The 12,428-nt window shown below is 45.4% G+C and overlaps 1 protein-coding gene across 1 annotated transcript; it reads right to left on the reverse strand.

Annotated features, from left to right (window-relative positions):
* Positions 1-1,733: 1,733 nt before the first annotated feature.
* Positions 1,734-5,981, reverse strand: ZNF367 (zinc finger protein 367). The gene is made up of 5 exons (XM_086480274.1): positions 5,634-5,981; positions 4,882-5,032; positions 3,003-3,122; positions 2,479-2,617; positions 1,734-1,974 (listed from the first exon to the last, which is right to left on the reverse strand). Exons 1-5 carry the CDS (start codon positions 5,979-5,981, stop codon positions 1,734-1,736), a joined length of 999 nt encoding a protein of 332 aa, XP_086336400.1.
* Positions 5,982-12,428: the final 6,447 nt, after the last annotated feature.

Raw genomic sequence — 12,428 nt, forward strand, 5'->3', positions numbered from 1 at the left:
GATGTCAGCTAAGTTTAGGAGCTGAAAGCAAAAGTTAAACCGTATCACTGGTGCAAAATTATCTACATTCAATGAAAATTATTTTTTTTTTTAATTACTCAGTTACTCTTTAGTTAAGTGCATCGATACATGATTTAAACTAACTGGGCTAATGAGATTTTCAGCAACAACAGGTTAACAATTATGAGCGAACGTAATCCAACAGTTGCAGTTTCTGGTGTAAAAATCACACTGCTTTTCTGAAACAGCTGTACGCATCTGGTCAGCCTATATCAAGTGATTGATAAAATGATTCCTTCCTCTGGCATAAGTGAGAGGGAAAGCAGCTTCCCTTCTCATCTGAATCTCCTGACCTTCAACAAGAGGAAGGAGTTAAAGCAAGCAGGTCAGTAAATACAAATTATTAATATCCCCTAAAGCAGTAGCTTAATAAACAAATGAAAACACACAACAGAAGTCAGAAAACAGAATCTGAAAACAAAGTTTTTCTTGGCATATTAGGAATCTCTGGTTGCGTTCAAAGCAAAATAAGGAAAAAGATCACCATGAGTCAATGCTATCTGAAAGTACACAACACTCAAAGTGACAAGATAGCCTAAACATTTTATATCAGCATTTGAGTACTAGGCAGTGTTCCATAACTTCATTGATTTGGGGAATACATGAAATCACACTGTAACACACTTGTATCTATCTTTGGAAGCCTATTTTCTAGTTGTATAGTGAATACTTTTCTGCAGTTTAATAGATAGCGGTAACTACAGTTAGTGAACACAAAATTGGCGTCTTATCCTGAAGTAAAGCAATAAGGTGGCTTTATGCACAGAAAGTACGGAGGCTTCTATTTGCTAATAGTCATATAAAAGCAATATTTTAAAACTTAGTGTTTGCTAAGAGAAGATCTAGAATAGTTTACTACAAAACCATACCTCCCTGTAAATATCCCCTTTATTAACAAAATCAAGTGCCAAATCACTACAGGGTCTAAAAACATCTGAAAAAATATCACCAATTGTTTACCTTTGTCTAGACTTTGCAAGACTAGTCATTTTCAGATAAAACCAACAATGTGCAAAAGTTCCTAACATCACGTTAGGAATAACAAGTGCTACCAAGAGATTCTGCTGAAATCAAATCAGAAAACGTAAAACAGCAAAGTCAAGCTTCATACCTTGAGCAGTCACAGTGAAGATCTTAGTTTCCTGCATGAAGCAGTTTCTTCCCCTCTACAGGCTGAGATAACTAAGCTTTGCCTTCCACCTCAGTGATAGTAGGTAAAGATATACCGACATTGGAAAAATGCGGTTTCATGGCTTAACAGTATCTTCAGACCACTATGTAATACAAATTTGCTTAAATTGTCAGATATTTTTCTTTTTGTCAGCCTTCTTTGGCTACAGGTACCATCCTGCTAATCACAAACACTTTGTTCAAAAAGTGCTTCCTGTGAAAACTGCTTCAAATAAATGAGTTAACCTTGCAAAATCTAGCAAATTTGCCAACCCTGCACTACGCAGTCCCATATTTACAAAATACTTAGAAACTTTACATCTATCTTTTACCTTACAAAAAGTGCAATTCTCTCACCCCATGTTACAGGGCAACAACATTCTTCATAAATTCTACAGAATAGCAGCCTATGATAGCAAATAAGGTGCTTAGCTTATGCTCAGGATCTAACTGGTTAAGTACCACCAGGAAGTACATTTTGAATAGGCAGACTGTTTCTATATCTACTGTCGAAGCGGTGCCACAGCTAGGTTTGCAAGCTCGATGAGAGCCAGTGCGCCATGCATGCGTTCACGCTGTTCCTGGAGGCGGCGGCGGTGAGCAGCTGAATGACCACTGTTTTTCTCTTCATCATCCTCTTCATCAGACTGAAGATATTCCATCGGATCCTGCTGTTCCTGATCCGTTTTCTGGATTGTTTCAGTTTTCAAAGCAGGGGCACGCTGTTCTCTAGTCTCCCAGTATCTACAAAATCGAATGTGTGGAATGCTTTTAAAATACATACAACCAACACACACACCAACAATTCAGAGCTGGCAAAAACCTCCCAAGTACTAGCTTGCACTAAGCTAGTAAGCATACAGACTAAGCACTGTATTTGGCTTTTCTTTCACCCCTTACCTGGTAGTATTTAAGCTGTCAGAAACCTCCTTTATTCATTATTTTAAGTTTAAAGTGCCCAAGTGAACATCTGTGAGAGATTTCTCCTCTACATGGTATTCTCAGCAGGCATTTCTCCCTAGGCATACACAATTGTTGCCTCTCGTACAGATGCAAATTCAGCAAGACCAAACTTTGCCTTGACCAGGAGTTCGCACTTCTTTAAAGAAAGGAAAGGCCGGGCTGATTCGTACTGGAGGAACAGCTGGTTTTGGTTTGTTGGGGGTTTTTTTGCCTCTAAGAATAAAATGCTTTCTCAGACCACCCTCGTAAGTATTTAGGGGAAGATGACACCATGAGGGAACTTACTTTGCTAGCCACTCAGCCACAGCTTTATTGTCAGCCGTCTGCTTCTTACTCAGCTTGTCTGTGAGCTCTTCCCTCTTCAGTCTGGCATATGGATGTTTGGGACAATGACGGTTTGCATGCGTGAACCTGCTTAGACAGCCTTTAAAAACATGAAGCGACAAGGAAGAACACATTATGGAAAGCAGCCAACCAACCAAGTAAGCACAACATCTGTGGGATGAAGACGCTGCTGAATCCAACCTTCCTCACTCACAAAAGCCTAGGTTTGGTTGAAAATGCCCCATCATTTTATACCTTCGTATCAACTGATAACCTACTTATGTAACAATGTATGCAATCCTTAAATAGGTATTTGTATGATTATGCAGATTCTGCACGGCTCCTCCCTTCTCTAGAAGCTACTCCAAAGTTAAAATCCAAAGCTTGTATGGATCTTTGCCATATGAACGCACACGCACACACACACTTCCAGTACTAGACTGACCCTAGTTCTGAAAGCTGCAAATTGTTCCCTGATGGCTCACCGTTCTCTGAGCAGACGAAAGGTTTCTCCCCTGTGTGGAGACGCTGGTGAGTTTTGAGTTGCCCACTCTGAACAAAGGCTTTCCCACAATCTGGGTAGTCACACAAATAGGGCCTTTCACCTTAAAAATAATAACAGAACAGATTTATGAAAGCTGAATATAAGAGTCATAGTATCCATTGGTGGTCCCTGGCTTGAGACTTACACAAGCAAGCTCTCCTTCCACCCACTCAGACACTTGCATCTACTTAAAAAGCTCTGGTGTACCAAATAGCAGAGACACACTTTTATCCGAAACAGGTCTTTACTTTGAAGTGCATGCTCAATGCTGCTGGATAATACGATTCTTTCCAAAGGCAGGGGGGGGATCCAAAATTATATTTTTCCTTGTCACATTTTTGGATCTAAACCTCTTGTAGAGAACTTCATAAGCTTTGTCCCATTAAACTATGCACATATAAAGCAAGAAACATACAAATTTAAATGAGTAAATGAACAAGTAATGTAATTCAAGTTGTAACCTTATGTTTTATGTAACCTATGTTTTATCCTTAACATATCCTGAACTAGGGTAAAATAACTGAAGTCAACAGCATAGCAACATACAAAGTTGTCGAAGTATCTCGTTAGGGAAGACAATTTGAGTAAAGGTCAAACAGAGGTCACAATGGATAAACAGAGGTCACAAGAGAAACTTATTCCAGACTTAAGCCAAGAAACTTTTCTGAAGTCAGTCATCAAGGAAGACTTCCCCATGCAAACTGCAACGAGAAGAACAGAGAGAGCAGGCATCTCCCCCCTTGAGAGGATCTGACTGCATGCAACCATGCAAAGGTGTGATGCGCCACAGCTCCTCAGGCAGGACAACAAAACGAGGGTGATGCTGACTTCAGAGCAGTAACACCAGGGTAAGCTCTGCTCAGTTAAGTAGTTCATACAAATTCAATACCTAATACAATCAAGTGAAATAAAAGCATCTTTTGACGAAAGAGCATGAAGAAATGCTGTTTCGTATTAGTATCTAGATTAGTCTTAGCGACTTGAGTCAGAAAAAAGAGACCATGGGAGCCAAGGTTTTTCTGGGGTTTGGTTTGGGGGGGGCATGGGTAGTTGTGTCCATATGGCAAGCTACATTAGTTCACACCTTATCACAAGCACAGTCCTCCTAGAACATGAAGAAAAAAATAATGTATTTGCTTGGTTTAAAAAACCAACATCGCCTGTTCAGTTCAAGCTCAGCTGGGTATTCAGTGAGTGGATCTTACATTTTAACTGCGATTTGCCACACACTTACAGTTCAGTAAATTAGCGTGACCACCTCCGCCACAGAAAATGAATTCCAAGTGGCGGGATAGAAAACTGAATGGTGATTTTAAGCATTTGAACTCTTCTCTCAACATTTAAGCTACACTTCTAGGGTGTCATGCTGCCCAAGTTACCAGCCACTTTCTAAGTTACCGTCTCCTCTTACAGCTAAACTTCACTTGCTGTGTGAAAAATACACCAGCAAGAAAGAAACAAGTCACAGAAGACGCAGTCAGAATGAAAAGCGGTATCATGTACAGAGCACCAAGCTCAAGAAAAGTTCTTCATCTTACAAAATAAGCCTGTGACAGCAGCAGATAAACTATTTACACAATTTGCCTATACTATTGTAGCCTAAATTGCTGCTACAGTTTCCCATGACAAACATGGTTATAAAAACTTTGATTGCATTTACAAGCATTGCAAGAAAAATATGATTAATTTAACAGTTACAATAAAATATTAAGAGTTCGTTGGGGGTCTTTCATGGTTGGTTTGTAGGATATTTTTTTAATTCTTTCTCTGCTGCTTCCCAAGCAGCTCACACCGGCTATTCACGCCTTCCCTTCACTCACCGGTATGAGTTCGTTTGTGGGCCTGCAGCGATTTCTCTCGTGGAAAGACCCTGTTGCAGATATTGCAACGTATCCTGCTGGAAGAGTGCTCTCCTTCATTGATCAGGTCACGGACAGTGTCTGCTCTCGGCCGGCCACGCTTTATCCTATCCTGTATTGGAGCAATTACAGAACTGAAATCCCACACGTTCCCACCTCCGCAGTTCAGCCAAAACCCACAACTTCCCCTCAGTGACTTTTAAGTCGCGGGCACGACCGAGGACCAGTGCAGTGACGGCGCCGGCGGTTCAGCCGGACCAGGGCTAACCCAGCCGCTACCGAACCGCTCCCAACGGCCAGGCCACGGCCGGCAGCTGCAGGTGGGAACACACCAGGCACCGGCCGCGCTCTGACCTGCGCCCGGTCAGCCGGGGGGCAACCGGCAAAAGAGAAAACTTTTTTTTTTGTTGCTTGCTTTTGTTTTGATTGTAAACGGCGGGAGGAGGGGTAGGAGTTCCGCCGGCGTCGCTCCGCCTGCGGGCCGCTCCCGGCCCGGCCCGGCCCGGCCCGGCCCCTTCCCCCACGCCCCCCCGCCCGCCGGACAGCACCAGGTCGCGCTCGCCGCTGCCGGAAGTGACTTCACTTTAAATCTCCGGGCGGAGGCGGGGGAGGGGCGCACGGCGCGGAGCCACCGTTTAATTGCACCGCCCGCCCACCCGCCCGCCCTCCGCAGCACCGCCCACAGCCGCCGCCCGCCCTGGCCCCGCACTCACCTTCAGGTGGCAGTGCCTGCCGCCGCCGCTGCCCAGGCTCCCCGCCTTCTCCTCGTCCCCGCCGGGGGCTCTGCCCGCTCCCCCGCGGGGCGGCGGGAGGGCCGGGAGGGCGACGGTGCCGCCGGGGCTGAGGGTCACGTTGTGGGCGTTCTCGCCCCAGCGCCAGGGGTAGACCATGAAGTCGCTGAAGCCGGGGCTGGTGGGGACCGGCGGGGCGGGCGCCAGCTCCTCGCTGCCCCCCCAAGAGGAGGGTTTGATCGGGGTGGTTTTGATAACGGAAACCAGGACACGCTTCGGGGAGTCCTGGCAAAAAATTACTGGGGTGCCCGGCGGCAGCTGCTCCGCCATCGCCGACCCCTCGTGGGCGCCGGCGCGGGAAAGGGGACGAGTGAGCGGGGGTGCTCCGCGGCGGCTTGGCCCCGCTGTCCGAGCCCGCGTCCCGGGGTGGGGGATGTTGACCAGCACGGAGGTCCCGCGGCCACCGCCACCTGTCGCCGCCCGGGCCCGCCTCACCCGCTCATCGCCGGGGACAGCGGCTCCCGGTGGGGTCTCGGCGCCTCCCCCCCCCCTCCGCGGCAACTCCCGAGCGGATCCGCAAAGTCAGCGGCGGCCCCCGGCCATACCAACGGCCGGGCTGAAGCCGCCGCAGCCTCCCCGCACCTTTCCGAAGCGGCGCCGGCCCCGTTGACAGCCCCGGTCCTGGCGATGCCCGAGGAGGAGCCGCCGCCGCGACCCCTCCGCGCCCACAGCTAACGCGAGCCCCAGGTTTTCCCGCGTTACATTTCGCGCCTGAGCGTAACCAATCACTCAACCCGGCGATAGCGTCACGGAGTGGCGGTTCCCGCTGACCAACCGCTAGGCGGGAAAGTCACGGGCCCGCCTCCGGGGGTGGGGTCCGAGCGGAACGCGGCTTGGCTTCTGCCGTCCTATTGGACAGGCGCCCGGCTCACCGGCGGAATTCGAAACGGAGAGGGCTCGCGGGCCGCTGGGGCCGCCCCGCCCCGCCGCGGCTTCCTGTCTCGGGAGAGACACTGATTGGCCCGCCGCGGAGGCGGGGGAGGGGGTTCGGGGGGAGGAGGCGGGGCTGGCGCGCCCGGGCGGGCTTGGCGCGCGCTGAATGTGGCCGGGCTGCCTAGGCCAATCGCCGCGGCCGCACAGGGGCGTTGGCGGGTCCGGCTCGCGGCAAGGCGCGGCGCGTCATGTGCGCAGTTTAAAGGGGCCGCCTCGCGGGGCAATGCTGTTCGCCACGGCGCTGAGGCGACCTCTGCGGTGGCGGCTTCGCTTTCCTGCGGCGGGGGAAGCCCTGCCCCAGGCCTCAGCGACGGGCAGAGCCGGGAGCGCACCCGCCGGCAGGGAAGGTTCCTCCGTGAGGTGCCACCGCCCCTGCGGCGCTGGGCGGCCGCTGTGGCGGCGGTGGCGCGGCCGTTACGGCGGTTGCAGGGCGCTGGCGGGGGCGGGTGGCGAGACACTCCTTCCAGCAGCTGCCCCCCGCGGTGCTAGGCGGCGCGGGGCTGTGGGGTCCCGGCAGTGTAGGAGGTGGGTAGGGTGTGTAGCGAACGGCGGCGGGGCTGCCCTGGGCCGCAGCCGCATTACTGGCTCCCACGGGCCTCCAGTCGGGAATTTTAGAAGGTTTTTCAGGCACATGGTATTAAAAGTTTGCGCAGGTCACTGATTTTAGTGTGTTATTGTGGGCTGTCGGTTGTTTTTTTTTTTCCTCGTCCCAATCTAATATAGCCGTTCAGGTCATTACACTGCCTTTACTAAAATGGTATCTTAAAATCTAGATTTCAAGCCTACATGCTTTGAAACTGAGACACCCACCCCCCCCGCCAGTCTCATCCCGCAGCCTGTTGGCCCAAGGTGCGGCATGCAGCGAGGCTGCAGGCCCACTTGCGTACAAGGCTCCCACGGCCCCAGGAAATTGGGATTTGTGGTGGCTTTAGCTGCCCTACGTGAGTAGGAGGTATGCGGCTGGTCTGTGAAAGGTTTCGTGGTGGCAAGGAATGATCTGGAAATACGGTGGTGTACACCTATCTGGCTTTAGCTGGTAAAAACATGAACCAGGTTACACGTTTAGGTTTTAAATCTGCAAGTAGCCACTCATTTACTGAATCCTTTGGAATCCGGTTACTTGAAATGAAAAAGGCTTTAGATTTATCAGATACAGCACTTCCTCATTTATTTTATGCTGGTTTTCTGCGTTTTTTAAGCAGTATATCTCACTGTTCTGAAGCAGGAGCACATCTCTTGGCCCTTGGTGTGGGCCTTTTATGCTGAAGCTAACTAGTAACATGACATCAACATGCTACATTTGCCTCACTCTCTTACCATCACAGTGAGTTTTACTAGCTAGTTATAGGTTGCAAAATAAGTAACTCACATTTCTCACATTTCTCATGTTGATAGATAAATTTTGAGACAAATACCAAAAGCAGAGAGAAGCTATGAAGCTGTAGAAACAGTGAAGGTTTTTTTCCCTGCTCTGTTTTGTTCACTGCAGTTTGTATGCTGTAGACTGCTGCCTTGTGAGAGTGTTAGCAACCATCACTGCTGACAGCAGGAGGAAAGTGCAGGGGAAAGCAAATCTGCAGTATATGACTACTAACCAGCCTCCCTCTGGATAATGAGAAACTCCTACCAGTTCTTCCAACGTAGAGACTGTAGTACAGGACTGCAGTATTAAGTATCCAGAGACAGGCAGCCCTTTCATTATGAATTACAGTTCAGTTTGTCACAACTGTTCTTTTAAACTAACTAAAAAAAAAAACCCTAATTTTTGCTTAGGTAAATTCATTAGTAATGATACCCCAGCTTCTCAAACTTGATGTTACTTGTCAAAAGTTCTACTGCTACTGTACCAGATCAGGCCATGTTTACCAGGCCAGAAAGAAAACACTACAGACTGTTAACTTTTGTTTCCAAAACTAGTAAGTAGATCTGACCACTTAAAAAGCTTCAGCCCTAAAAATAACCTGTGGAAGAAAGTTCTGGTAAGAGAACAGTGTTGTAGAGGAGTGGTAATACAGAAAGATACGTTAAAATCTATTTGGGAAAAAAATTACTCATGTTAAAAAAATTGCACCCCAGAAGTGAACTGTGAATAGCCTTCATAACTTTCCAAAACTACATAACTAATGCCTCAAGTACTACATGTAGCTGCTGAGGAACTCCAGGGACTGATGGAGTTTGTGATAATTTGGTACATATCTACAAAATTGTAGATACTGTGAATGGTGCAATGCGTTGCGAATAACTAAGTATCTCCACGCTTACACTATGCCACCTCAGTGCACATATTACACTTGTAATGACATTCAGAGACCTGGCAGCAGATTGACTTCTTTATATGGATTTTGTAAATCTTTCTAGTGCCAAATAATAGATCTTTGTTGATGGAGGCAGCACAAGAGAAGGAATAGTTGAGCTGATGTCACTTCTGATATTTTAACTGCTCAAAAAAATATGTAACAGTAACCAAAAAGAAAGACATGACTTCTGTCCAGATCCTGCTACTGGAAGAGGAAATGTGCACACAGAATGCGCCTAAAGGGCTTAAAACATCCTGCTTTTCAGTACATACAGTCGTACATATTAAAATAATAGTTCATGTAACTTTATGTCAAAACAGTTCTAAAGTAAATCATCTGAGCTATAGTATCTTAACAATATTAAATGTTTGCTCTTGATAGTGTTTTGGTGCTATGATACTAGTGTAATGTATAAATGTTAACATTTTAGTGCTAGTGTAGAAAGAAGAAAAAGTTCTCTCTGAGATCTGATCAAATCCTACTTACTGCAACAAAGCATACCTTTTATTACATAAAACATGATACAGAAATAGTGAAAGGATAGGGAGCACAAATTCAACAGAAAACAAGGAAAATGTACCTGTGGTCTATCCAGCTAGTTAGTCTCGAAAAGGACATCACAATTCAGGAGTTTGAGGATAATACACTCTTTCAGAGATAAAAAGTAGAACAGGTGGGTAAATGCTATATTTCTCAAACACAAATACATGACAAATGAAGAGTAGAGAAGGTACTTAGTCTCTGTGAAGCATACTTCAACCATTTCTAGTGATATTCTGAAGTTCAAACCAGAGGACTTTGAGATAGTGATGGCCTTTAGGTAGAGGATAGCAAATACTTAACCACACTGCAAATAACTTTATTGTATGTTGTAATATGGATTTTTATAATAACTTAGCAATAGTCATAATCTCTTTTACCTAAGTGTTTATTATTACAGTTTTCCAAGTTTTGCTTTACATCAAAGCAATATATCAAGACAATAAAATTGCTTATGTTAATAGCTCACTTGAGGTCAGATAGTGAATGTTCCAGAGGGAAGGAAACAGAATGAGGTAAGCATGCCCATAACAGAGATAAATTCCTATCTCTTTCTGTGAAGGCAGTAGTTGCCGTAAGCAGGTCTATCTTCAGTGACATAGCTCTTTACTGCTCAGCTTAAAACTTCATGTATTCAACTGAGTTCAGCAGAATTACATTGCTGGAAAATATACGTGATGGCTAGATCTGCTAAGTGGCACAGTGCTACCCTCTCTACCTCTCTGAGTGCCCTCTCCCAGAATGGGACCTTGAGCCCTGCGGATGTTTCTACTCCAGGCAGGAGAGATTTAGGCACTAGAGAATGAGATTCATGTCTGGGGATGAGAGAGTGGCTTTAGGAAAGGTCAAGGACAGGATGCCCCTCACTGGTGATTAAATGCTTAGATGTAAAGGTCAGAGGAACATCAGCCTCCATTCTTAATTCTCAGGCTCCTGTAATTAAGCACCTTTGTCCTTTTAAAAAAAAAAAAAAAGAAGAAGCAAGGGGTCTTTTGGTAAAGACGCCTTATTCCGTATCTATACCTGCTTGGGAAATTTGTGGAGGGCTGCTGTTCTGTGCACGTGAAAAATCCACTTGTGGAGAGAACCTGGGTGGAGGAGCAACTTTGGCAGGCAGCCCTCATCTTCACTGAAGTAAGATGAGTAACCTGCTGTCAGAAAGGTTAGGCACCCGTGCTTAACACTGCAAATGTCAGATTCACGCTTTGCATGCAAATATGTAATCATACTGAATTCCTCACTGTTACTTATTAATTGTAAAAATCCAGGCAGAATGTTTAGTGTCATGTAAGTGTAAAAATCCAGGCAGGATGTTTGGTGTCATGTCAACTGCAAAATTCAGGTTTTCTTTGTCTATCTCTTGTTATTTGTATAACCATGTAACTTGACAATCACATGCTGCACATAGTGAAAAACTGCAAATGAAGAGATTACAGATTACTTTAATCTGCCATGCAAGACTTTTAATCAGTTTGGTGTTTGAAACCCTTATTACAGAAATTTTGGGTTGATTGATAACTCAGAGCATCAAACTGAGAACTTTTTGGAAAGGTTTGCATTCATTTTAGAAAACAGAATTATACACACAAGATATAATTAGTGCTATTTCTGGCTATTATAGAACCTCTCTGAGAAGTTTTTTGGTTTTGGTCTCTTTTGAAACTTGGTAAAAACAAAGCCAGGTTCCACAAAACACCAAATCTCTAATCTTGCTGCTGAAGTATTTGTGAATTCCTTGTATTCATTCCTCTCCAAAGATACTGTGACCTTCAAAATGGCTATTAAAGCTCCTAGCACATTGTCTCTACAGTCAATAATGACACCCTTTTGTCTGCCATCTTTTATGTACAGCATAACTTCAGGAGGCTTTGAATCAAGCTTCTTGTATGTTTTAAATAATAATAATGTTTCACAAATTTCTAAAAAGCTTTCTGGATACAGTGTGTGTAGAGGAAATCTAGTGTGGATGCTGTAATTAATACCAAAAAACTCCACAAAGGTCTGCAAAAGATTTGGTGGGTTTTTTGTTGATGTGTTGCAGTAATGTGGTGGTGTTAATGCGTTTCTCCAGACTAGAACAGGAAAAAGTAGCTTTCCAATTCCTTCTTTCCACTGAAAATACGTGTAGTTTAATCTTTCTACAAAATAAAGCAAGTATTCACATGCAAGCACAGTTGATCTAGATCAACATTTCTTACACAGTGTTTTATTACTGTATCACATTCATGGAAATATCTTCAGAAACTCTTGGTTTGCTGTTAATTATGGCTAGCTATTTTTTACAACTTAAGAACTGTGCAGAAATAATGATAATATATTCTCCCTGCTGAGTTAGAATTTCCTGTTTCAATTCAAAGTCTGTCAGAGCCTAAGAGATCTGACTTGACTACCAGGATTTCGTGGAGCTGTTTGTGAGCAAATATCCCTAATTTAGTTGCTGTCATTATTTCCATTGATGCAAAACTGTTTGTGATGTCTTTAATGAGGATGAAGCTAGAAAAGGCACAGTCTAATGATACTAGTTTTATTCTGTAGCAAGCATGCCCTGTGTAAATGGGTCTATGTGAAAGCTAGAGGAGATGCAGGGCTTGGAGTAACATGTAGAGGATGCACCACATTTTGGTTTACAGTGGTGTGCCCAGACCTATTTCCACTCTGAGACAGAGAGAGGACATGGTTCTTATGCTGCCAGCACTGTCTGTTCGAGATCCTATACTAAGGGTGAGATTAATTTCAAAGGAAGGTGGGATGTACAGTGAAGTTACCGTAACTGAAGAAGTGTTAGTTTCGCGTGAATAGTCAGGATAAAAACATAGCTTCATCGCAGAAATCACAACTGCAGTTGGCATTTTTTGGGCAATTGTGCCTGAAGGGCTGAGATTACAGTGTGTGTTTGGGGTTGCAGCTGATAGAGGGGGCTGGGATGTTTTGTCTGCGCAGTTGCCTG

This window comes from Leptosomus discolor, chromosome Z, assembly GCF_034619465.1.
Source record: "Leptosomus discolor isolate bLepDis1 chromosome Z, bLepDis1.hap2, whole genome shotgun sequence".
NCBI lineage: Eukaryota > Metazoa > Chordata > Aves > Leptosomiformes > Leptosomidae > Leptosomus > Leptosomus discolor.